This window comes from Hylobates moloch, unplaced genomic scaffold (assembly GCF_009828535.3).
Source record: "Hylobates moloch isolate HMO894 unplaced genomic scaffold, HMol_V3 SCAFFOLD_1, whole genome shotgun sequence".
In the NCBI taxonomy this organism is placed as follows: Eukaryota; Metazoa; Chordata; class Mammalia; order Primates; family Hylobatidae; genus Hylobates; species Hylobates moloch.
The window spans coordinates 172,662,172-172,687,537 of NW_026652276.1; the positions used below are offsets into that span (position 1 = coordinate 172,662,172).

Consider the following 25,366-nt stretch of genomic DNA (forward strand, 5'->3'; position numbering starts at 1 on the left):
AGGTTGAAAAGTGAATGGGAAGTATAAAAGTAGAGATCTGAGAACTTTGGATGAGGAATTACAAGGATTAGATAATAGGTAGGTAGGGATGTGGGATCAAGGGAGATTTTACTGTATTTGTTTTAAAGGATGGAAAAAGCCTGAATCTGTATAGATGCTTCAAAGAAGCAACAAGGAAAAGGAAAGGGACTGAAGATAATGGGAATATTAGGTTTAACAGAATGTTAACAACCAATGTGGTTGTTTAACAAGTATTTCAAGGTCAGGCCAGTTAGCCATGCTAAAACAAGATTTTGTTATACCACCATCTAGAGCAACTGAAAAGGATAGTACATATTTATATTCCAAAAAGAAGTACATTACTTACATTAGGAATGTTTATACAATAGGCTGATTTTAGTGTTTTTTTCTACAGAATAAATAAAAGTACCTGTTACAAAACAGCAGTAACAAAAGGGGGCTGAGGAAGCGACCTATGCCACTATTCCAGGAACAACTTTTACCTGGTGAGTACAACCCTGAAGTTAAATGACACTCGATTTATTTGAATAACTGAAACAGGCACATCATACACAGGCTTGCCCCTAGGATATTTTCGGCTTGGGAGGAAAACTTTGCAAATACATAAATAAAAAAACCAAGCTTGGTTACTTTAAAAAATTACTTTAAAAATTAAAAAAGAAAACATACCCCATCTCTTACTGAAGTACTTGATTTCTTGAGTAAATACAACTCTTTTTTCTTTTGTTCAATGTAGTATCTAATGTCTTTATTAAAGGAAAGAAGGTTTTAAGATTAGCAATTTTACTCTTGGAGTTAAACAGTGATATTTTCTTGTAGTTAAATTAGATAAAGAATTTACCATTATAGGTATCCCTTATGCTATGGTGTGAATGTTTGTCTCCTCTAAAACTCATGTTGAAATTTAATCTCCAGTGTGACCGTACTTACTGAGAGGTGGGACCTTTAAGAGTGAATTCATGGATTAATGGGTTATCACGGGAGTGGACCTGATGTCTTTATAAAAAGAGAGAGAGAGACCTGAGCTAGCACACTCAGCCCCTCACCATGTGATACTCTGTGCTGCCTCAAGACTCTGCAAAGTCTCCATCAACAAGAAGGCCTTCACCAGATGCTTGGACTTCTTAGTCTCCATAACTGTAAGAAATAAATTCCTTTCCTTTGTACATTACCCAGTTTAGTGTATTCTGTTATAAGCAACAGGAAACAGATTAAGACATCCCTGCTATCAAAATGTCACTATGTAAAGTTAGGAACCAAAGGACAGACATGGACACTTAAAACAAATATTGTCAAAAAACAATTATGAAATCCTTACCATCAATATGAAGAATTTTTACTCCCCATGACAAGGCATTTGATAATATACTATTTGAAGGAATAAAATCCTGTAAAAAAAAAAAAAAGTTTTACGGTTGTTCTAGGAAATTATTTAAGATGAGCTAAACTTTAATAAAAATTCAATTATTTGAAGCTTAATGTCACTAAGGCGGTTATTTGTAACAGACCCTATAGAGTTACAATAGCTAGGACATCAAGATTTTCTATAGAATTTCTAAAATCAATCCCACTTTATACCCACGTCCTTGGTAATTTAATGAAAACTATAAGGCAAGTTTTAAGTTTCCAGTAATATTTTAAAAGACCACAAGATGGGGATGTTTCTACATGAAAAGTAAGTTCTGTGATTTGTAAAATAAAATATATGCTGCGATTCAGGCTTTTGCCTAAAAATGTGGAAAGGAAAATTTCAAGAATATCTGAAATTTCCAGGGGAGTTTTTAATAACAAAATGTACAATGTGAATCTTTATAGTTCCTACTTACATGGTCCTTGATAGCTTTTTCAACTAATAATTTTCCTCTGCTTAAACACACCTATAAACAGACCAGAAAAATTTAAAACATAGTGCTTAACTGGAGAACAGGTTAAAAAGGTAAAGCAGCTAAGAAAAGAGAACTTTCGGGTCTCATATTAAAAAGTTTCTCTTTTTTTGGGTGACCTCTTTAGTTTTGTAGTAAATTCAACATGAAAAATAAAATAGCTAGGTTTCACTGGAATTCTTTATAATTAATTGGCTTACATTTTAGTTCCTATTAAATCAGAGATTTAAGAAAAACAATAAAGTTTATATACTGTTTTTACATGTTATTTCACCTTTTTTTTTTTGGAGACAAAGTCTCGCTGTGTCGCCCAAGCTAGAGTGCAGTGGCGTGATCTCAGCTCACTGCAACCTCTGCCTCCCAGGTTCAAGTGATTCTCCTGCCTCAGCCTCCCAAGTAGCTGGGACTACAGGCACGCACCATCATGCCCGGCTAATTTTTGTATTTTTTTTTAAGTAGAGATGGGGTTTCACTATGTTGGCCAGGCTGGTCTTGAACTTCTGACCTTGTGATGCACCCACCTCAGCCTCCCAAAGTGCTGGGATTACAGGCATAAGCCACCGCACCCAGCCGTTACTTCACTTTTTAAATAAACTACTAGGAAAACTCGTTGAAATGCCATAAGCAACAATTATTTTGGAATTGCTGGTGTATTGTCTCCTTGCTCCAAAAAAGCATTAACTCAGAGAATGCATGGTCCTTCCTTGATCTCTTTTCCATTCTTTCTTCTACGTATTTTATCTCTTTTTTCAAGTGATATCTCCTTTGTGACTCATTTCTTCTGTTTTCCCCTCATTTTCCTTAATTTTCAAATGGCTATAATAGGTAAGTCGAGGAGAATATTTTAAAATAATTTAATTACACTTCAACCTAAAAACTCAGATAAACATTTTATCTCTCATTTGATCTTATCCCACCTCACACCCAATTAAATCAATTTAATTTGTCCTTCCTTGCATCTTTCAATTTATTGGCCATGGAGTGGTAGGGATGTGATTTCAATAATTCTAAAATAGGGGCTGGCAACCTTTGTATGCAAAGGACCAGATAGTACACATTTTAAGCTTTGCTGCCCATATGGTCTCTACAGCAACTATTCGATTCTGCCTAAAACACAAAAGCAACTCCAGATTATACCTAAACAAACAGGTATGGCTGTGTTCCAATAAAACATTATGGACAATGAAATCTGAATTTCATAAAATTTCTACTTGTCACAAAATATTCTTTTGATATTTTGACACAACTATTTGAAAATGTAAAAACCATGCTTAACCTGCAGGTTGTACAAAAAAGGCAACAGACTGCATTTGGCCCATGGGCCAGAGTTTGCTGACTCCTGCTCTGAAAATTAAAAAGGTTTCTATTTCTTCTTCAAAGAATGATCTGCTGTTAACTTTTTAGTTGTAAATTATTCTAAAAACTACAAGCCATCCCTAAATACAAGGGTATACCTAAGCAATCAGAGTATGATTACATGAGAACTATTAGGAAAAAACCACCTTTCTAAAAGACAGCAACCTTATTAAGGACTGGAGAGCCACACATAATGTAACTTTGCAAATGTTCTACATAAGTAAACTCTACTGCCACCTTGCTATTAAAAACCATGAGATCTTCAGGATATAGCCCTTCTGAGTCTCAAAGCATATTTAAGAGACTTACTGTGTCTGGTGACTTAAACGAACTTCCATCATGGCTGGGATGAGGTGAAGTGGTTTCTGCAGTATATGCAGATTCTGGACTTGGTACAGGAGAAATTCGACCCAAGGTTTGTGCAAATTTAGCTTCCTTCTTATTTGAAATGAGATAACTGATATCTTTGCTGAGAAATTCTTCAACTCGCTAGAAGAGAACAAAATATTTTTATTTATAATTTTTTTTTAAGAAACACGGTCTCATTGTGTTATCCAGGCTAGAGTGCAGTGGCACAATCATAGCTCAGTGCAGCCTCAACCCCATGTTCTCAAGTGATCCTCCTGCCTCGGCCTTCTAAACAGCTAGGACTATAGGCACATGCCACCAAGGTATTTTCAACTAGGTCATAAAAACCATAAACTGTTTCATACGCCAAGCACAGTAAAAAATTAAAATTTGATGCAATTATTTCGTAAATTGGTGATTTTTATACTGTATTTTTCTGAACCTAGAACTCTGAGGAAGTATAAGAGCTCCTATAACAGCAGAACAGCAGCATGTGCTGGATACTATTCTTAAACACTTTATATATGTTAATTAACTTAATCTATGGAACAGCCTCATGATACCATCTACATTTTCTGCAAGATAAAAAGTGAAGAGAGGTGACTTGCTTAATGTTACCCAGTAGCAAATAATATAATTTGAACATAGGCATTCTGACTCAAGCCCATGATCTAAAGCAGCAGTGTCCAATACAACTTACTTAAGCATTTGAAATGACCTTGGTAGTGTGATTAAGCCACTGAATTTTTTGTTTCTTAAGAAATGGGGTCTTGTTATGTTGCCCGGGTTGGCCTTGAACTCCTGGGCTCAAGAGAGCCTCCTGCCTCAGCCTCCCAAGTACCTGAGAGTACAGGCACACACTACTGCGCCTAGCTCAAGCCGTTGATTTTTAAATTTGATTTTAAAGACTTTAAATTTAAGTAACCACATATCACTAATGGTTACCATAGCAGACAGTACAAGTCTAAATCAATCATTATTACACCTTCCCCTGAGGCTTCAACTTACAGGATGCAGGGAACGTTTACCCTTAAGAGTATAAGACTGTTTGAAAAGAATTTCTTTACTAAAATATTTGAAAACCACCGCCTAAGTATCTGAGTTTACTTATAAAGACATGTACCAAAGTGAAGGTTATTAAAGATCGCCAGGGTCAGGAAAATAAAAATAGGTAGAAGTAAATACTAAGTAGAATACTAATATTATTAGAAAAATATATAGTATAAATATGTATACTATAAATAAAAACCCATTAGGCAGAAGTAAATTGTGAATCATTAATAATCAGTAACAATTTACATCCATGAAGACTTCTTAAAATATTTTAAATAGCTGTATCTATTTTCTATAGGATCCCACACTATAAATGAGGATAACAAAAATGAAGTCAAGCGTGTAACAGATAAGTTAACTTCATCTAAGCATTAAGCAGAATTTGCTACTGAGACCAGTGGCCTCCTTGGTTAAGTGCAAATCATTTCTTTTCTGACCAACATTCATTTTCATTGACCAGTAAATAATATACCTACATTTATTTATTCCAGGGATTACAGACTCAAATGCCTGTAAGGGCCAGGCAATAATATAAATAATTCACACATCAAAAACTGCCTTCATTTTCATAAATATGAGGCCCTAGTAATGTCAGAGGTTCTAATTTTTCATAAGAAACCCAATCTCCTATACACTTTTATTGTGACAAATATAAAATTCACCATTTTAACCATTTTTAAGTGTACAATTTAACGGCAGTAAGTACATTCACATTATGCAACCATCACTACTAAAACATTTCTATAACTTTTCCATGATCCCAAACTGAAAGTCTGTATCCATTAAATAATAACTCCTCATTCCTCATTTTTCCCAGCCTCTCATAACCTTTATTCTACTTTCCATCTCTGAAATTGGCTATTCTAGATAACTCATATCATGGAATCCTACATTTGTTCTTTTGTAACTGGCTTCCTTCACTTAGCACAATGTTTTTTGTGGTTCACCCATGTTGTAGCATGTATTAGAATTTCATTCCTTTTTAAAGCTGAATAATATTCTATTGTATGTATATACAACCTCTTCTTTATCTATTTACTTGTTGGACATTAAGGCTGTTCACACTTTTTGGCTATTGTGAATAATAAATATCTTTTGAGACCCTGCTTTCAATTCTTTTGGATGTACAGTCAGAAATGGAATTGCAGAATCATATACTAAATCAATTCTTTACTTTTTTCAGAAACCACCCATACTATTTTGTATGCTGGCTATATGGTTTTACACTACCACCCACAGTGCACAAGGGTTCTACTTCTTCAAATCCTTGTTAACACTTGTTATTTTTCTGGTTAACAGTAACCATCCTAACAGGTGTTAAGTGATTACTGATTGACATTTCCCTAATGATCAGTGATGTTGAACATTTTTTCATGTACTTATCTGCCATTAGTATATCTTTTCTGAGTAAATGTCTTTTCAGTTCCTCTGTCCATTTTTAAATTGGGCCATTTGTCCTTTTGTTCTTGGGTCACACAAGTTCCTTATATAGGTATTCTGGATATTAATCCCTTAGCAGATGTATAATTTGCAAAGATTTCCTGCGATTCTGTGCATCTTTTCACTCCCGAAAATGTCCTTTGAGGCACAAAAGTTCTTAATCCTGATGAAGTCCAATTTTATACTTTTCATTTGTTGCACATGATTTTGGTATCATATCCAAGAAATCACTGCCAAATCCAATGTCATGAAGATTTCTCCCTATATTTTCCAGTAAGAGTTTCAGTTCTTACAAATAAATCTTTGATCCATTTTGAGCTCCTTTACGCGTATGACAGTAAAGGTCCAACTTCATTTTTCTGCATGTAGAGATCCAGTTTTCCCAGCACCAGCTGTTGAAAAGATCATCTTTTCCCCAATGAATGGTCTTGGCACCGTTCTTGAAAGTCAATTAGCCATATATGCAAGGGTTTATTTCTGGGTTCTCTGTTCTATTCTGTTGGTCTGTATGTCTGTTCTTATGTTAGTACCACTTATTTCCTTTGGTTTTTAATTTCTTACAGAGTTAAAACTCCTTAGTAGTGAATAAAACGCCCTTTGCAATCTAGCCCTAATATAATTTTGTTTTCTGCCACTTCCCCCACCTATATCCTAAGCTCAAATCCCACTGCAACATTAGTAGTTGTACAAACAAACCACATCGACATATATTTTAAATATGCTTTCCTCTATTTAGTATGTCTATTTGCCTTGCTAACTAAGACTTCAAGATCCAGCTCAAACTTTATCTCTGTTGATTCCTAACGGCAGAGTTAATCATTTCTATCGCTGTGTTCTAATAGCAATTTCTACATATTTCTGTCAAAGCATTGACAACACTAATATAAATTATTTAGTTGTCTGAGGTTTCCACTAGACTAAGAATACCTAGAGGGTTATATTTTACTTATTTTTGTATCTCTAGGATCTAAAACAGTGCTGATATACTGGAGACAGTGGTGGAATAATTTTTGAATGAATTCCCACATGCCCAAATCTTCATCATTCTTCAAAGCCGTGTTCCAACTGTGTGTGAACAAAACCCACAATTCCTCAGCTGGAACTAATCTCTCCTTTCTCTTGATGTTCTATGTTGTATTATTAACGGAATTACTTGCACCAATGTTATCTCTACCTGGGTTAGAACGTGAGGATAGGACGGACATAAGGATTCATTTTTTATTTTATTTTTCTTTTGAGACACAGTCTCGCTCTGTTGCCCAGGTGGAGTGCAGTGGCACAATCTTGGCTCACTGCAACCTCCACCTCCCAGGTTCAAGAGATTCTCCTGCCTCAGCCTCCCCAGTAGCTGGGATTACAAGTGTGCGCCATCATGCCCAGCTAAATTTTTGTATTTTTAGTAGAGATGGGGTTTCACCATGTGGGCCAGGCTGGTCTCAAACTCCTGACCTCAAGTGATCTGCCTAACTCAGCCTCCCAAAGTGCTAGGATTACAGGCGTGAGCCTCTGAGCCCGGCTGGATTCATTTTTGAATCTACTAAAACACAAAGTGCAGTGCACATCATACTCAAACATTTGTTGAATCAGTTTTACCAGGGTCTTCAATGTATTAGACATTGTTGAATCTATGCCATTTAAAGAGTAAACTCAAAACGTATTTTCTGATGACTCAAGGTGATCATGACGAACATCAAACCTTTTACTGTTCAAGCTAATATGCCAAGGTATCAGCCTACATTTCTGTTCCTCTCCAATTGCCTTATTTTAGCCACAACTATTTAGACATGGACCTAATTGTGGCTGATCCCATGTCCTCCTTAGAAGGTTTTGTAACACCTACTTTTCTTGCACTATTAAAGGTATTTCCTCTTTATATCAGAATCTGGGTGCTGGGCTCTCAGTGGTTAAATTTGTCAGAAGCATACTCTGCAGATAAATGGGATATTAAGATGTTTTCACCGAGATTACAGAAACCAAAGTACATGAAGTGGTGAATTAAAAAGGCACCTAAAGTAATGATGTGAAGATAAAATAACTCATGTAGGAGATCTTTATGACAAAATCTTTTTTAGTGATAGAAACAGTAAATGTGTTGAAGACAGAAACCAGGACCTGAGGATTAAATATCATTAATTATAGAAAAGATAGTATGGGAAGATCAGAATTCAATAAATAAGACATTTTTTAGGAGAAAGTTAATAAATCAAATTCGGTTGAAAATCCACAGCTTTAGATTTTTGGGAAATCCAAAAGAAAATTTGGGAACTTACACCCTTAATATGCTCCTAACTTCACTGGTCTGCTTCAATCATTTCAGGGTAAAGACTAAGTATGTAAAACCAAAAGGTCCCTCAACTATTATGTATGGCAGAAGTAATTCAAAATTTGTTTCTTGCAATTACATCAGGAACTGCTGTGGAGATAGGAGAAAGAAAGAAGGTGACAGGGCAAGTGGTTCTTGCTTTAGCCTCTGTACTGCTGTTTTAGCCCAAGGAGTTCCCTTTTTACAGGCTTTACACATTGGACTTCTGAATATTATTTTGTTCCAAGGGTTCTACTGACAAAAACACAAATCTAAATATCACTGATTGAGACCATTAGACCTAGAGTTAATGGGTTGTTCTCAATTGTATCAGATAGCTACTTTGAGCTACCTTTTTTTTTTTTTTTTTTGGGAGACAGGGTCTCACTGTCACTCAGGCTAGGGTACAGTGGCACAATCTTGGCTCACTGCAACTTCCGCCTCCCAGGTTCAAGCGAGGTTCATGCCTCGGCCTCCCGAGTAGCTGGGACTACAGGCATGCACCACCATGCTTGGCTAATTTTTGTATTTTTTAGTAGACATGGAGTTTTGCCATGTTGCCCAGGCTGGTCTTGAACTCCTGGCCTCAAGCCATCTACCTACCCGGCCTCACAAACTGCTAGGATTACAGGTGTGAATTACCAGCCAGATAGCCATTTGTAGCCACTGATTGCTAGAGGAACAGAATGGTGCAGGTACTATGTTGCTGTGGGAATTAAGAAGCTAATACTGCTCTAATTGGACCATTTACTTTCTCTGGACCTCAAGTACTTTGTTTCTAAGATGAAGGGGTATTTTTTACTCAATGTCTGAGGTCCTTAACACATTAAGATACTCTTAACAGGTGTATAGTCAATAGGGTAGCAGGCCTAGAAAACATGACCTTTAAGAATTTTGTCGTATGATCATTATGATAAATACGACTATTACAAGCATGTGACAGTGTTTTAGTTTAACAAAATGAATAGTAAAAAAGTAGAAAAACTTTTCAGAGATAGGTAAATAAAATATCATATTAACAGTTCCAGGAAACCTGTTAGCGTATGTTCTTTTGATAAGTTTCTAGTCTGGGAATCGGCTGGGCCTGGAGGGCTCATGCTTGTAATCCCTGCACTTTAGAAGGCTGAGGTGGGCACATCACCTGAGGTCAGAAGTTTGAGACCAGCCTGGGCAACATGGTGAAACCCTGACTCTACTAAAAATACAAAAATTACCCAGGAGTGGTGGCACATGCCTGTAATCGTAGCTACTCAGGAGACGGAGGCTGAGGCACAAGAATCACTTGAACCTGGGAGGCGGAGGTTGCAGTGAGCTGACATCGCACCACTGCACTCCAACCTAGGCTATATAAAACGAGACTCCGTCTCAAAATAAAAATGAAAAGTTACTAGTCTGGGAATGAAAGGATCAGTTTAGACATTCAAAGACTCAGACCTTCAGAAAGTCAAAGTCCAGCATGAACCTTTTAAACAGAAAAAAATCTTAATTACTTCATTTGCTAAAATTCAGCCAATATCAACCTTAATCCTATTAAGGTCCTAGAATTTTGCCTGAGTTTTCTAATTTCCCAATCATCTAATCAGTGTATAAGGTAGGAAAGAAGGTATTCTACATTCTTAATGCAAATTTCTTTTCCTTTAATAACATTCATTCTGTTGAAACAACATCTGTATCACTCAGGAACAATTTTAACTGTGTGGTTTGCATGGGTGTTCTGTAGTAACATTCTTAACTGTTACACTAGTCCAGACAAACTTATGTAGCTCCCCAAGATTCATCTGTAGTAACATTCTTAACTGTTACACTAGTCCAGACAAACTTATGTAGCTCCCCAAGATTCATAATCAAGAAACTGCTGTTATCTGGAGGACATTCCAACATTACAGTAAGCAGTCAATGAGCAGTTCCATAGGACAGGGGAGTCTTACACTCTAAGAACTTTATACTAGACTGCTAATCAGAGAAACCTGAAAGGTCAGTCCACAAAAGGTTAAAACAAATGGTTTTTCGTTAACGATAAACAGCTGATAAAAATGTTAAGCTTGGTGCTAACAGAAGGGTTTAAGTTTTCCAAAATGAAAAATTTAAATGATTACATAGTAGAAAGTACTAGTTACAAATTTTTCCTTCTATGCCAGTGTAGAGTTTTCACTTACCCCTCCCAGATCCTTAATGTCCTTTTGAAGTTTTTCAGATATGGTGACAGAAGGTAAGTCAAGGTAAAATACTTTTCCCCAAAGTGGCTTACATTTGGATTTTTCTGGCCTGTTATCAGTTTTCAGAGATTTCAAAGATGGTCTGTTTTTTTCATTTTTGACTTGGATTCCACCTATTAAAGATGTTTAGAATCAGATGTTTTACAGACACTTTAACTATTTTAAAAATATTTCATTATGCAATATTACAGAATAAAAATCCTTACAACCTTACCAGTTTAAGTTATTAGCATTGAAATGTATTTCTTTGTGGTACTACTTAGGATAGAGGCAAAATGCCCTATATACTTTCACAGACCGCATATTGTAAAATAATAGTTGACTCAGCAAGAAATATTCGTGTGTTTATTCCTGAGGCACGGAACTATATAAAACTCTTTTGAAAGATTTTCTTCTTTAGGATGTAAACTCCATTGGGGTATTTAATACTCATCTATTTATTGCGCATCTGCCATTCTGCTGAACATTCAAAACTGGTGTTTAAACTTCATTTAGCGATGAAAGAATCCTCTGTTACTCAGAATAGACTAGTCCTCAAGGGTTTCAGACTGCTCAAGTTTTAGTTTCATATAAAGTTTGTCTGCATATTAACAACTAAACGGTCCATTTCACATACAGTTTGTCTACGTATTAAGAACTTAACAGTCCATTACGAAGAACTAAACCTTTCATTATTTTCATTAAGAACAGATCTGAGATCCAAGCAACTGCTTTAAAAATTAATTTTTCAAACGCAATCTGTTCTTAAATTGGTAGTTACTATACACACACAAACACCTGTACAAAAAACTTAGGTGCTGGAATGTTTCACCAAATAAAGTGATTGAAAATGGAAATTTGCTTTTGTTTCCCTGTTTGTAATGTTGAAACCAGCAAAGGAGTGATTGAAATACAATGCTTTCCCCCAACTTATGAGGAAAGGAAAATAAACTTTGAAGGGTAAGACCAAAAATCCACCCACAATCACTCAATCTAATCCTGAAGCGAAAAGCCACGAGCGCGTCTGACTTTAAATTGAGGATGCAGTCCGTCGCCTGCAAGGGCCCGGGCGGAGGCTTAGCATCTGCGAGAGCCCAGGAGGAGACAGCGCCGCAGTCCCGGCGAGGTCCCGGATCTGCACATTGTTTGCTAGTTTTCAACCGAAGGCACGGCCGGGAATGAATCTGGGACCGCCGCTGTAAACGGCAGAGCGCTCCAGGGGCCGGGCCAGGATCCGTTCCTTCTTAGGCAAAACAGTGAACGGAGCCCCTTCCTTCAGACCCCAGAGGGCGGTCAGAAAAAAAGAAGCTGAGGACCCGACGGGAGAAGTCTGAAGAATCAATGGTGGAACCACGAGGGGAGGAAAGGATTAAAGAGACTGCAGGCGGAGGAGGGGCTTCTTACCCTGGAAATGTCCTTTACTGTGGATCCTCATGGCCCCAGAGTTCATGGCAGTCGCCCGGCACCTACATGCTGGGTCTGGAGAAAGTCTCGCGCCGGGCAGCCGGGAAAGCACGGCTTCCCCAGGCCTGTTGACAGGACGGCCACCTCTCTCCTTCCGCCGGCTACGGCCTCTACGCAGTAGAGGTACCGCGTCTGCGGGTCGGGTTTCCGGGGCCGGATCCGGCTCCAAGGCGCGGAGGAGGAAGGCGCAAAGCACAAACGAGTGGGCTGCGGCGGTTGAAGATTTGAAAACGCGTCACGCGGCCGCGGCGCCGATACGCGCGCCCCGCCCCGTCTCACGCCACGCGCCGTGCCCCGCCTCGCGCTCGCCCCTCGTGCCCTCCTTCTCGCGCTGCGCGCCCCGCCCCCTCACGCCGCTGTTCTCGCGCCTCGCTGCGTGCCCGCAGGATGTGTCTCCGCCTCTGCCCCGCCTCCATTCCGATGCTCTCTAAGCCTCAGACCCTGGCTCTCGGTCCGCCGCTTCAGGTCTTGGCGCAGCCTCAGAGAGTTGGCGCGGCTCTGTGTTGACCAAACCTAGTGGATGCAGTTAGTGCCGGAGCCGGGCCCCGCCCATCACCAGGGGTATTCCCGCCTTCTAGGTTTGCCAGGACTGCCGGCCCTCCTGCTGCCTTTTCCCCCAGGTATGCTAATTTTCCACTGGTCGGACGTCTGGGAAGCTGAAGGCGAGGGGCTTTGGCTGAGTCCGGACTCAGCTCTTGCCGGGGCCGGGGCGGGGGCCGGAGCCGGAGCCGGACAGCGGCGGCCGGAGCCGGAGCCGGACAGCGGCGGCAGCCGCAGCCCCTGCTCAGCGCGCCCTGAGTCGCACAGCAAGCGGGGTTTTCCCGCGGTCACTGCCGACCCCGCCGGCTGAGGACAGCTGCGGAGGGACTTGCGGGAGTGAGAGCGGACCCGGGGGGCGTCGGAGGGAGGGTCTGGCCAGGCGGCCCCCGGCTTTGACGGCAGCGCCACCCCAGAACGCGTCCAGGTCACTTCGTGTCCTTGGGTAGTTGGCTATTTGCGCTGCCCTGTTGACTTTTATTGTATCCAGACCTGTTTTTTTTTAGTTGAGTGTAAGTTTATTTCAACAATGAAGGAGTGGAAAGTAACATCTCATTTTTTTTTCCTGTAAAACAGATTAAAGATCAAATTAAAATGCTTGTGAATATATTTTAATTTTATAAGTTGGAACATGCCTCTCCAAAAAAAAAAAAAAATCTGTTTCTTCAGGAGGAGGAGGATATTTTGAACTATTTTGCATTCCTTTACTCCAGGCCATAATAGGCACTTGTGTAATGGTTGATTTTTTTTTTACCTGGTAGCTCAAGGAAGTCAGAGAGTGTCAACGTTACGGTTTTGCAGGTGGGTACCTCAAAGAATAGAGAAGGGTGGGTTGTGACAAGATTAGCTGGAGGACGCAGAGAACAGGTTTGCTAAGGGAAATGAGAGTTTGGTTTCAGACAGGTTTATGTTGAAGGGCCTGGGGCGACAATCATGGAACTATGCTTATTAGACAGTTAAAGGTGTTTATGACTCGAGAGAAATGTCTAGCAGAAGTGGACATGCGAAGAGGAAATAGAGATTGATTTGATATCTCTCCAATAAAATATTTCCGCCCCAAGATCTATTGATGTCAATCATGGGGCAGTTCATTAGAGGTTAACAGATCTTGAGTGGTGGAAGGAAGTGTAGTTTAAATAAACATATTCAATATTGTACTTTCTATAGGAAAAAGAACTTATTTTCAAAATATAAGCTACAGAGAGCACAAAATGTTTATATTTACAGAAAGATTAAAAAAGTTGGGAAGCAGTAATATAGAATGTAGTTAAAGCTTTGGGAGGAAATGAAATTGCCAAGGAGAGCATGTGAAATAAGATAATTGATTATAAGCGTGGTTGATGAAATAGTGAAAGAGATGGAGAAAATGCCACAGAATTGAGAAGAGACTGCAAACATTGGAATCATATGGGCTTCACTAACTACTTGGCCTCTGGGTAATTTTGAGCCCCAATTTTAATCTGTTAAAAGGGGGTAATACTTCTCAGGGATGTTGTGAAGATTAAATGAACGTTTTTGAATGCTTAGTACAGTGCCTGGCACAGAGTAGAGCTCCTTAAGAGCTCCGTAATTACTATCATTCCTAGTGAACGCTGCACCAGTTCCTTCATCCCCAGGACAGATAAGGTTAAGACTTGAAAAATAAGTATTTGATTTTGGCGTTTCAGGTATCATTTGTTTCCTTAAGGGTAATTTGAGTAGGTGGCAGAGATAGGTACAGTACTAGATAAAAATTATAATCTTGAAGTTCAGACAGGTCGAGTGTACTCTTTCAAAAAAATTTGTTACTGTAGGAAAGTATAATGAAGGGAAGACTGGATCTTTGGAAGGTTTAGAGGATGTGGGAAATATTTAAGCATGCTTCTACAGAGGAAAATTTTTTTAAAAAAGGAAGTCTCATTTTATGGTCTTGTGAAAGACGAATTGTGTGTCTTATTTGCCGTGAAGAGGAAGGACAGTAACATAGTTGCACCCTATGCTGTTAGACTCACCCTCGACTGCACTGAAGATGGTAATTCCAAGCAATAAATAAGGAGGAAGTCCGCTTTACGCGATAGTTAGTAATTTTCTAATCTATTGTCCGAGGTTAGTTTTTAAAAATATTACTGGAACCGAAATCTGTTAGTAGCCACAGAAAGGACGTGGCTATAGTCAGTAAGGATAGAAACCTCCTTTTTCTTGTCCAGTAATCAGGTCTGTTGGTAAGAGGGTGGGGTTTGTCTTAAAGTAGATCTTGAAAATATGCTTGAAAACATTTCTTCAGAGGAAGAGTAGACATTTAAGAAGAAGTGAATGGGGGTAGGGTTATTTATGGTGAGAAACTTTGTTCAAGAGTTACATTAGGCAAAGTGGAGAACATTGAGCAGAATCACGATCTAATTAAATGAATATGTGGCTGTGAATCAAGAGAAATGAATTTTATTCATTGCTGGCCCTGTCCGTAACTAGTTTTGTGACCATGGGCAAATGTTAACCTTTCTGGCTGGGCACGGTGGCTCAAGCCTGTAATCCCAGCACTTTGGGAGGCTGAGGTGGCGGATCACGAGGTCAGAAGTTGAAGACCAGCCTGGCCAACATGGTGAAACTCCGGCTCTACTAACAATACAAAAATTAGCTGGGCATGGTGGTCCCCGCCTGTAACCCCAGCTACTCAGGAGGCTGAGGCAGGAGAATCACTTGAACTCGGAAGGAGGTTGCAGTGAGCGGAAGTCGCGACATTGCACTCCAGCGTGGGCGACAGAGCGAGACTCCATCTCAAAAAAAAAAAAAGTTAATCTTTCTATGCTAGAATTTGCTTATCTATAAATGAAGATAATATTGTTCAGTCTACTCCACAACTTTTTGTGATTATCAGAGACCTAATCTGATCTTTCAGATTACCTCACACATCCAAATATAAATTTTTTATTCTAGAATCTAGACAAATTAATTTTGTAATACTTACCACGTTTTTTTTCTTTCTTTTGCCTAAGCCTCTTCACCTGGCTTAGCAATTATTTTTTCCTGTCCATAGCAAACCTAGCTTAGATTCAACCTTTATCTCCTGCTCATTTGGGTATAATCATTCCTGTTTGATTCATTTGCCAACTATTGATATGTTGTCTTCTGAAATGTGTTCTGGTCTATTCTTAATATTTAATTTTCACATTTCATAGTCTCACTATCCTAGTGAATTGGAGGGCTTAAGGTTATGTAAGGTTAAATTCTTAGTTTTGCAGGCTAAGTATATGAAAGGATAGGATTGGTTAGTGGCTGTGGCACTGTAGTTAATGTCTCAGGTGACTGTGGGCTGGGAAACCAGGGTAAATTCAGCATTATCAGGCCCTTGAACACATCCTAAGTGAAGGATCAAAAATGGAGAGGCTGGGCAAGGTGGCTTACGCCTGTAATACCAGCACTTTTGGAGGCCGTGGTGGGAGGATCACTTGAGTCCAGGAGTTTGAGACCAGCCTTGGCAACATAGGGAGACCCTGTCTCTACAGAAAATGAAAAAATTAGCCAGGAAGGGTAATGCACACTAGTGATTCCAGCTACTCGGGAGGCGGAGGTGGGAGGATCACTTGAGCCCAGGGGTCTAGGCTGCAATGAGCTATGAGTGGCCACTATAGTCCAGAGTGAAACCTTGTCTCCAAAAAAAAAAAAAAAAAAAAGCAAGACAGGAGGATTCAGAATTTGGGAATACATTGGGAGTGGATGCCCTGAAGCAACGTAATTCAGAGGCTACTTGGCACCTCCATCAGCTGTTAAAGATAATGAACCAGTTCAGAGGTTATATCTTACATACTGAACTAAATTGTAAACTCCTTTAGGGTGGTATGAGGCACATACTTGGCCATGATTATAAAATAATCTACCTACCTGCCTCATCTCCTGCTTTCCTTCTGTTTTGATTGAGCATTGACAATGTGCTATGCCCAGTGAAGCTTGTTTACTGTTATACCTGTAGAAGTCTTATCGTATACAATTTTAAAAATTCAAACATTTATCCACATGCAATAAAGTACAGCCATTTTAAACATTATATATCTAAATATGAATTGATGAATTCTAACAAATATGTATATCCATGTAGTTACCACTAAAATGAAAATACAAAACATTTTGCCATCTCAGAAAGATGCTTCATTCTTTCCAGTCTCCCTCCTTTCACCAGAAGTAACCAGTCTTCTGATTTTTATTATCATAGAATGGTTTTCTCTGTATTTCAGCATAGTATAAATGGAATCATGTAATTTGTGTATTTTGGGTGGTAATTATTTTTCATAATGTAATCTTTTTGATTCATTTATGCTGTTACATGTATCAATCAGTAGTTCATTCTTTTTATTGCTGAGTAGTATTTCATTGTGCGAATATACCACAGTTTATCCATTCACCTGTTAATGGATATTTGGATATTCTGTATTTCTATTTTTCTGACTGTTATGGATAATGCTGCTATGAACATTCGTACACAAGGTTTTTTTGGACATGTATTTTTACTTATTTTAGAATTGCTGGATCATATGGTAACATAATATTAACAGTATGAAACAGTATTGATGTTTTTGATTCTCCTTCCAGTAATGTATGAAGCACGGTGTTGTTATTCACTGGGTGTGAACTGGGATCTCATATAGTTTCAGTTTTTAAAATTCAGGTAAAATTCATATAACATAAAATTTGCCATTGTAACCATTTTGAAGTGTAGAATTCAGTGGCTTCCAGTATATTAACAATGTTGTGCAACCATCACCACTATCTAATTCTAGAACATCTTCAACATAGGAAAAAAACCTCTTATCCATTAAGCACTCATTCTCTTTCCTCCTCTCTCCTCAACCCCTGGCAACCACTCTTCTGCTTTCTGTCCCTCTGGATTTGCCTATTCTGGACATTTCATAGAAATAGAATATGTGGGTTTTTTGTGTCTGGCTTTTATTGAGCATAATGTTTTCAAGGCTCATCTATTTTGTAGCATGTATCAGGTCTTCATTCATTTTTTAGAGATGAATAAAATTCTCTTGTACGGATATACCACATTTTGTTTATCCTTTTATCAGTTGATGAACATTTGGTTTCTTTTTATTTTTAGCTATTATGAATAATCTTTGAACATTTGTGTACAAGCAAGTGTTTGTTAGACTGTTATGTTTCCAGTTCTCTGGGGTATATACCTAGAATTATTACTGAGAATTTCTGGGTCATATGATAATTTTGTGTTTAAAATTTTGAGGAACTGCCAAACTATTTTCCATGTGGCTGCAGCATTTTACATTCTCATTAGCAGTGTAAAAGAGTTCCCATTTCTCCACGTCCTTGTCAACACATGTTATATTCTGTATTTTTAATTATAGCCTTCCTAGTGGGTGTGCAGTGGCATCTATTTCTGGTTTTGATTTTCATATTCCCAATAAGTGATGATGTTGAATACTTTTTTGTGTGCTTATTGGCTGTTAGTATATCCTTTAAATATTAGGTCCCTTGCCCCCTTTTTTGAGGGTTTTTTGTTGTTGTTGTTGTTGTTTAGTTTTAAGTTCTTTATATATTTTGGATACTAGACCCTTATCAGATATATGATTTGCAAAAATTTTATTCTTTTCTATACCTGGTCTTTTCAATTTTTTGACAGTGTCCTTTGATACACACAATTTTTTATTTTGATAAAATCTAATTTTATTTTTTCTTTTGTTACTTGTGCTTTTGGTATCATATCTAGGGCACTATTGCCAGATTCAGGGTCATACAGATTTATTCTTATAAGAATTATCAACTTTGCCTGCATTTATGTCCTTGACCCACTTTGAGATAATTTTTTGTATATGATGTGAGTTGAGGGTCCACCTTCATTTTTCTGCATGTGGATATCCAGTTTTCCCAACACTGTCTGTTGAAAAGACTATTCGTTTTATCATGGAAAGGATTTTAAAACCTTGTTAAAAATCAATTGCCTGTAGATGTATAGGCTTGTTTTTGGACTTTCAGTTCTATTCCATTGATCTATACGTCTCTCCTTATGTCAGTACTACACAATTTTAATTACTGTAGATTTTTAGTAAATTTTGAAATTGGGAAGTATTAGTATTACAAATTTGTCCTTTTTCAAGATTGGCTGTTCAGCTCTCTTAATATTCCATATGAATTCTAGGATCAGTATATCAATTTCCACAAAAAAAGTAGTTTGAAATTTGGTCACAGTTGCATTGGATTTGTAGAGTATTATCATCTACATAATATGTTTTCCAATTGATGAACACAAGGTGTCTTTCCATTTATTTAAGTCTTCTTTAATTTGAAAAGTGTTTTGTGGTTTTCATTGTACAGGACTTACACCCCCTTGGTTGCATTTATTCCTAAGTATTTTATTCTTTTTGATGCTATTGTAAAGGAAACTGTTTTGTTAATTTCATTTTCAAATTGTTCATTGCTATTGTATAGAAATACAATTTATTATTATATATTGATCTTGTATTCTGCAACTTTGCTGAATTTATTAGCTTTAATAGGTTTTTGGTGGATTCTTTAGGATATTATAGATATAAAATCATATCATCTATTAGTAGAGATACTTTTACTTCTTTCTTTCAAATCTAGATGCCTTTTGTTTCTTTTTATTGCCTGATTGCCTCAGCTAGAACTTCTGGTATAATGTGTCATCAAAGTGATGAGAGAATGGACATAGTTTTTATTTTCCTGATCTTCGGGGGAAAGCTTTCAGTCTTTCTTTGTTAAATATGATGTTATTTGTGAGTTTTTTTCATAGATGTCCTTTATCAGGTTGATGAAGTTCCCTTCTTTTCCTACTTTGTCACGTGTTTGTATCATGAAAGGGTGTTGGATTTTGTCAGATTTTTTCCTGCATCAATTGAGTTGATGATGTGTTTTTTTCCTTCATTTAATTAACATGGTATATTTCATTGATTGATTTTAATGTGTTGAGCCATCCTTGTATTCCTGGGGTAAATCTGACTTGGTCATGGTATATAATTGCTTTAATATGTGGTTGTATTTGGTTTACTAGTATTTTCTTGAGAATTTTTGCACCTTTCATACAAAGGGGATATTGGTCACTAGTTTTCTTGTGAGGTCTTTGTCTGGCTTTGACATCAGAGTAATGCTGTACTGGCTTCATAAAATGAATTAGGAAATGTTCCCTCCTTTATTTATTGGAAGAGTTTGAGAAGGATTGGTGTTAATTCTTTCTTAAATATTGATAGAATTTATCTGTGACACCATCTGGTCCTGGACCTTTCTCTCTTGGGGAATTTTTGATTTTTGATAGAACAGTTTTCTAATAAGTGTATTTAGAAGTAAATAGACTATTGACTCAAGAACAAATAGACTATACTGGTAGTATTGTCTCTACTTTCATTCCTGATTTTAGTAATTTGAGTCGTCTTTTTTTTTCACTTGGCCGGTATACCTAAAAGATTGTTGATTTTGTTGATACTTTAAACAACTTTTGGTTTTATTAATTCTCCAAGTAGTTTTTATATTCTATTTTTTATCTTCATTTTTATTTATAGTATTTTTTCCTTTTTCATCCTCATTTTATACTATTTTTTCCTTTTCTTTTTTTTTTTTTTTTTGAGATGGAGTCTTGCTCTGTCGCCTAGGCCGGAGTGCAGTGGCACAATCTTGGCTCACTGCAAGCTCCGCCTCCCGGGTTCACGCCATTCTCCTGCCTCAGCCTCTCCGAGTAGCTGGGACTACAGGTGCCCGCCACCATGCCCGGCTAATTTTTTGTATTTTTAGTAGAGACGGGGTTTCACCGTGGTCTCGATCTCCTGACCTCATGATCCGCCCTCCTCGGCCTCCCAAAGTGCTGGGATTACAAGCGTGAGCCACCGCGCCTGGCTATTTTTTCCTTTTCATCTTCATTTTGTTACGTAGTATTTTTTCTCTCTTACATGCTTTGGATTTAGTTTGTTCTTTTGATAGTTTTATAGGGAGAAGTTTAGGTTATTGTTTTAGAGATCTTTCTTATTTCTTAATGTAGATTTTTATAACTGGAAATTTCCCTCTGAGCACTGCTTTGCTGTATCCCTTAAGTTTTGGTGTGTTGTGTTTTCATTTTCTTTCATCTGAAGACCTTTTCAAGTTTCCATTGTAATTTCTTCTTTGACTCATTGGTTATTTGAGTATATTATTCAATTCCACATATTCAAGAATTTTCCAAATTTTCTCATTATTGATTTTACAGTTTCTCTTATTTTGGCCAAAAAATGATACTTTGTATTATTTTAATTTTATTAAGTAAGAATTGTTTTGTGGCCTAACATAAGATCTGTCTTAAAGAACGTTTCATGTTCACTTAAGAAGAATGTGTATTTTGCTGTTATTTGGTGGGGTGTTCAATATATGTCTGTTAGGTCTAACTGGTTTATAGTGTTGTTCTAGTCTTTCTGATTCATTGGTTATGTTTTGTCTGGTTCATTTCATTATTGAAAGTGAAATGATGACGTTTCCAACTATTGTTGAACTAACTATCTGTCTCTAGTTCTATCACTTTTGCTGTTTATATTTGGGGCTATATTTTTAGGTGTATATATGTTTATAATTTTTATATTTTCTTAATGGATTGACACCTGTATCGTTATGTAACATCTTTCTTTGCTCTTGTAACAATCTTTGTCTTAAAGTCTATTTTGTCTAATATTGGTACCACCACTTCAGCTCTCTTATAATTACCGTTTTCATAAAATGTCCTTTTCCACTTTCACCTTCAGCCTATGTGTGTCTTTGGGTCTAAAGTCTTTTTTAGACAGCATATAGTTGGGTACTTTTAAAATTCATTCTTCTAGTCTCTACCTCTTAATTGGAGAGTTTATTTAATGAAATTACTCATGAGAGAACATATTTTGCCATTTTGCTGTTTTTTATATGTCATATCATTTTATTCCTCCATTCTTTCATTATCACCTTCTTTTGTGACAGATGTGTTCTGGTGTACCATTTTGATTCCCTTGTAATTTCTTTTAAAATATATATTTTAGGTATTTTCTTAATGGTTGTCTTGGGGATTGCAATTAACATCAAATTTATAACAATTTAGTTCAGAATAATATCAGCTTGGTTTCAATAGTATACAAAACTTTTGCTCCTGAATACCTCCATCTCCCCATCCACTTTATGTTGTGATAAATTACGTATTGTTATTGTAAGTAACATACAAATAGATGTAAATGATATGTCAATTTAGATTTATAACTATTTTATGTAATTGTATTTTAAATCATACGGGGGTGGGGGGAGTGGTGTTGCTAACCAAAAATACACTAAAAATTCAGTTACTAACTAAAAATACAGATTTTTACATTTATCTACATTGTTATGTTTATTGTTTCATTCTTTTACGTTCAACCTATTTGTATCTTTAAATATAAAGTGTCATGCTGGGTGTGGTGGCTCACTCCTGTAATCCCAGCTTCTCAGGAAGCTGAGGCAGGAGAATCTCTTGAGGTCAGGAGTTTGAGACCAGCCTAGGCAACATAGTGAGACCTGTCTGTAAAAAATTTAAAATAAAATTAGCTGAGCATGGTGGTGTGTGTAATTCCAGTTACTTGGGAGACTGAGGCAGGAGGATCACTTGAGCTCAGGAGTTTGAGGCTGCAGTGGGCTGTAATCATGCCACTGTACTCCAGCTTGGGTGACAGAGCAAGACTGTGTCTCATATTTTTTAAATAAAAATCTCTGGTAGCCAAGATATAGTTTGATTATTTTTTTAAATTGATTTTGCCAATCTCTGCCTTTTAGTTGTATATTTACATTATTGAGGTGGGATTTACATCTGCCATTTTGTTACTTGTTTTCTGTATTTCATTTATATACAGGTGCTCCTCAGCTTATGATGGGGTTACATCCCAACAAACCCATCATAAATTGAAAATGTCATAAGTCAAAAATCCACTTATACACCTAATCTACCGGGCATCGTAGCTTAACCTAGTCTACCTTAAACATGCTCAGAACACTTACATTAGCCTACAGTTAGGCAACGTGGTGTAACATAAAGCTTATTTTATAAAAGACTGTTGAATATCTCATGTAATTTATTGAATACTGTACTGAAAGTGAAAAACAGAAATGGAATGGTTGTATGGATACTCGAAGTATGATTTCTACTGAATGTATGTTGCTTTTGCACCATCATAAAGTTGAAAAATAGTAAGTGGCATCATTGTAAGTTGGGTATTGTGTATATTGTGCTGTTTCACTGTCTCTTTACTGCCTCCTTTTATTTTAAATAGGTATTGTTGTATATTTTAATTTCATTGTTTCTTCTAATATATTTTAAAATTTTCTTTATGGTTGCTTGTGAGCTTTCAATTAACATCTTAGTTTATAAAATCTAGTTCAGATTAATGCCAACATAATTTCAATAGTTTATAAAAATTGGCTCTTGTATAGCTCCATTCCCTGTCCCCACCTTTGTGCTATTGTTGTCATGTTATATCTTTACATATTGTATGCTCATAACAAAGATTTGTTTATTACTTTATGCAGTTGCCTTTTATATCACGAGCAAAAAGGAGTTACAAACAAAAAAAATACATGCCTATTATCACTACCTAACTTACTACTTTTGCTGGTACTCTATTTCTTCCTATGAATCCCAGTTACTGTCTAATGCCTTTCATTTTAGCTTAAAAAGGACTTCTCCTAGTGTTTGTTGTAGGGCAGGTCTGCCAGTGACAAATTCTCTGATTTTCTTTATCTAGAGATGTCCTAGTTTGGGTTTTTTTCTTTTAATTCTGAAGGATAATTTTGCTAAATACAGAATTCTTGTTTGACAGTCTTTTTCTTTTATTACTTTGAATGTTATCTACTGCCTTGTGGCCTGCATGATTTTACATGTGAAATCAGCTGTTAATCTTATTAAGTATCCCTTCAGTATGATGAATTGCTTCTTTCTTGCTGCTTTCATGATTCTCTCTGTGTTTGGCTTTTGTCAATTTGATTTAAATGTGTCTCTGTGAAAACTCAATCTCTGAGTTTCTCCTACTAGGGATTTGCTGAGCCTCTTGGATGTATAGATTCATTTCTTTCGTCAAATTTGGGAAGTTTTTGGCCATTATTCCTTCTGCCCTTTTCGTTTTTTTCTTTCTGGGACTTTCATTAGGTGTGTGTTGGTTTGCTTGATAATGTCCCACGAGTCTCTTAGGTTCTGTTCTTTTTTCTTTTTTCTTTTTTTTTCTTTCTTTCTGTTCCTCAGATTGGATAATCTCAATAGACCTATCTTCAAGTTTGCTGATTCTTCTGCCTGCTCAAGTCTGCTGTTGGATTGTCTAATGAATTTTTCATTTCAGTTATTGTAATTTTCAATTTTGGAATTTCTCTTTGGTCACTTTTTTGTAATTTCTGTTTCTTTATTAATAGTCTCTCCTTTATGAGACATTGTTCTCATGATTTCCTTTAGTTCTTTTACATGATTTTCTTTCCTCTTTGTGTATATTTAAAATCATTATTTTAAAGCCTTGGTCTTATAAATCCAGTTTCTGGGGTTCCTCAGAGAGAATTTCTATTATGTTATCTTTTCCCTTTGTATGAGCCACATTTCTTTGCATGCCTCATAATTTTTTACTGAAGACTGGACGTTTTAAATATAATACAGCAACTTTGGAAACCAGATTCTTTGCCTTTCCAGGATTTGTTGTTGCTCACTGTGGTTGCTGTTGTTTGTTTAGTGACTTTTCTTAACTAATTTTGTCAAGTCCATATACATTGTCATTTGTGGCTAGTGAAGTTTCTATTTCATTAGCTTACCGGTCAGCTAGTGATTCGATGAAAATTTGCTTAAATGCCTGGAATCCCCGCTAAAACAAACAAGTCTTAATGGGTGGGCCGTGTGTATGTGTGTTGGGGTTGGAAATATTTTCAACATTCAGATGAGCTATTTACATCTCTTTCTTTGTTTTTTTTTTTTTTTTTGAGACGGAGTCTCGCTCTGTCGCCCAGGCTGGAGTGCAGTGGCGCGATCTCGGCTCACTGCAAGCTCCGCCTCCTGGGTTCACGCCATACATCTCTTTCTTAACCTTTACTTCTGTTTGTGCAGAGCCTGGAGGTCAACCATGGGTTAGAGCTTAATGCCTTCTTGGGTATTCTCGGTGCATGTGCTCCTTTCTAAGCATGGATGTGGCCTTCTAGAGACCCAGAGATATGTGGGAGCTTATTTCACAAAACATCTTCATTACCCAGCTTTTTCTCCTAAGCTCTTGTATGTGTCTTTTGTTTTCACCAATTTTTATCCCTTGTTCCAGGTAGCCACAACTGATAAATTTGCCTTTAAGTGTTTTTGACAAACATCCCCTGGGAGTTGCCTTTATAGCCTTGTGGAGTTCTGAGTTTAGTGAAATAAAGGCAAGTCCCTTTCACTGGTCTTTAGGCAACCACCAGACAAGTAAAAACAGACAATAACAAATCTTTGAGAACAATGTTCACTCTGCTCCTCTGGCACCAGGAATCACCTTGGGAATTCAGGCTGCTCATTAAAAGTAATGCCATTAAAAGTAATGGCAAAAACCACAATTAGTTTACATTGTCTTCTTTTAATGCTACTTTTTTTTTTTTTTTTTTTGACAGAGTCTTACTCTCTTGTCCAGGCTGGAGTGCATTGGTACAGTCAGCCTTGAACTCCTGGGCTCAAGCGATCCTCCCACCTCAGCCTTCTTAGTACCTGGGACTACAGGCATGCATCACCATGCGTGGCTAATTTTTAAAAACTTTTGGCAGAGACAGAGTCTCCCTATGTTGCTCAGGCTGTAATGCTATCTTTTTTTTTTTTTTTT

The 25,366-nt window shown here is 37.3% G+C and overlaps 2 protein-coding genes across 7 annotated transcripts in view; one reads left to right on the top strand and one right to left on the bottom strand.

Annotated features, from left to right (window-relative positions):
* The window catches only part of DBF4 (DBF4 zinc finger), a 33,358-nt gene extending 21,168 nt beyond the window's left edge, over window positions 1–12,190 (bottom strand). For all 3 annotated transcript variants that reach the window (XM_032761163.2, XM_058425095.1, XM_058425092.1), the window contains exons 1-6: window positions 12,003–12,190; window positions 10,560–10,732; window positions 3,570–3,749; window positions 1,848–1,898; window positions 1,340–1,409; window positions 691–767 (exon numbers count right to left, since the gene is read on the bottom strand). In XM_032761163.2, coding sequence (XP_032617054.1) covers window positions 691–767; window positions 1,340–1,409; window positions 1,848–1,898; window positions 3,570–3,749; window positions 10,560–10,732; window positions 12,003–12,048 — 597 coding nt within the window. In that variant the 5' untranslated portion in view covers window positions 12,049–12,190. The remainder of the gene's footprint in view (window positions 1–690; window positions 768–1,339; window positions 1,410–1,847; window positions 1,899–3,569; window positions 3,750–10,559; window positions 10,733–12,002) is intronic.
* SLC25A40 (solute carrier family 25 member 40) overlaps window positions 1–25,366 on the top strand; it is a 129,992-nt gene that overhangs the window by 49,269 nt on the left and 55,357 nt on the right. For 2 of the 4 annotated variants that reach the window (XM_058425115.1, XM_032761179.2), the window contains exon 1: window positions 12,404–12,682. The gene's annotated coding sequence lies outside the window, so the exon portion shown is untranslated. Of the gene's footprint in view, window positions 1–415; window positions 507–936; window positions 1,161–12,403; window positions 12,683–13,360; window positions 13,401–25,366 lie in introns of those variants that run through there. The other 2 variants (XM_058425105.1, XM_058425112.1) reach the window with 2 other exon arrangements.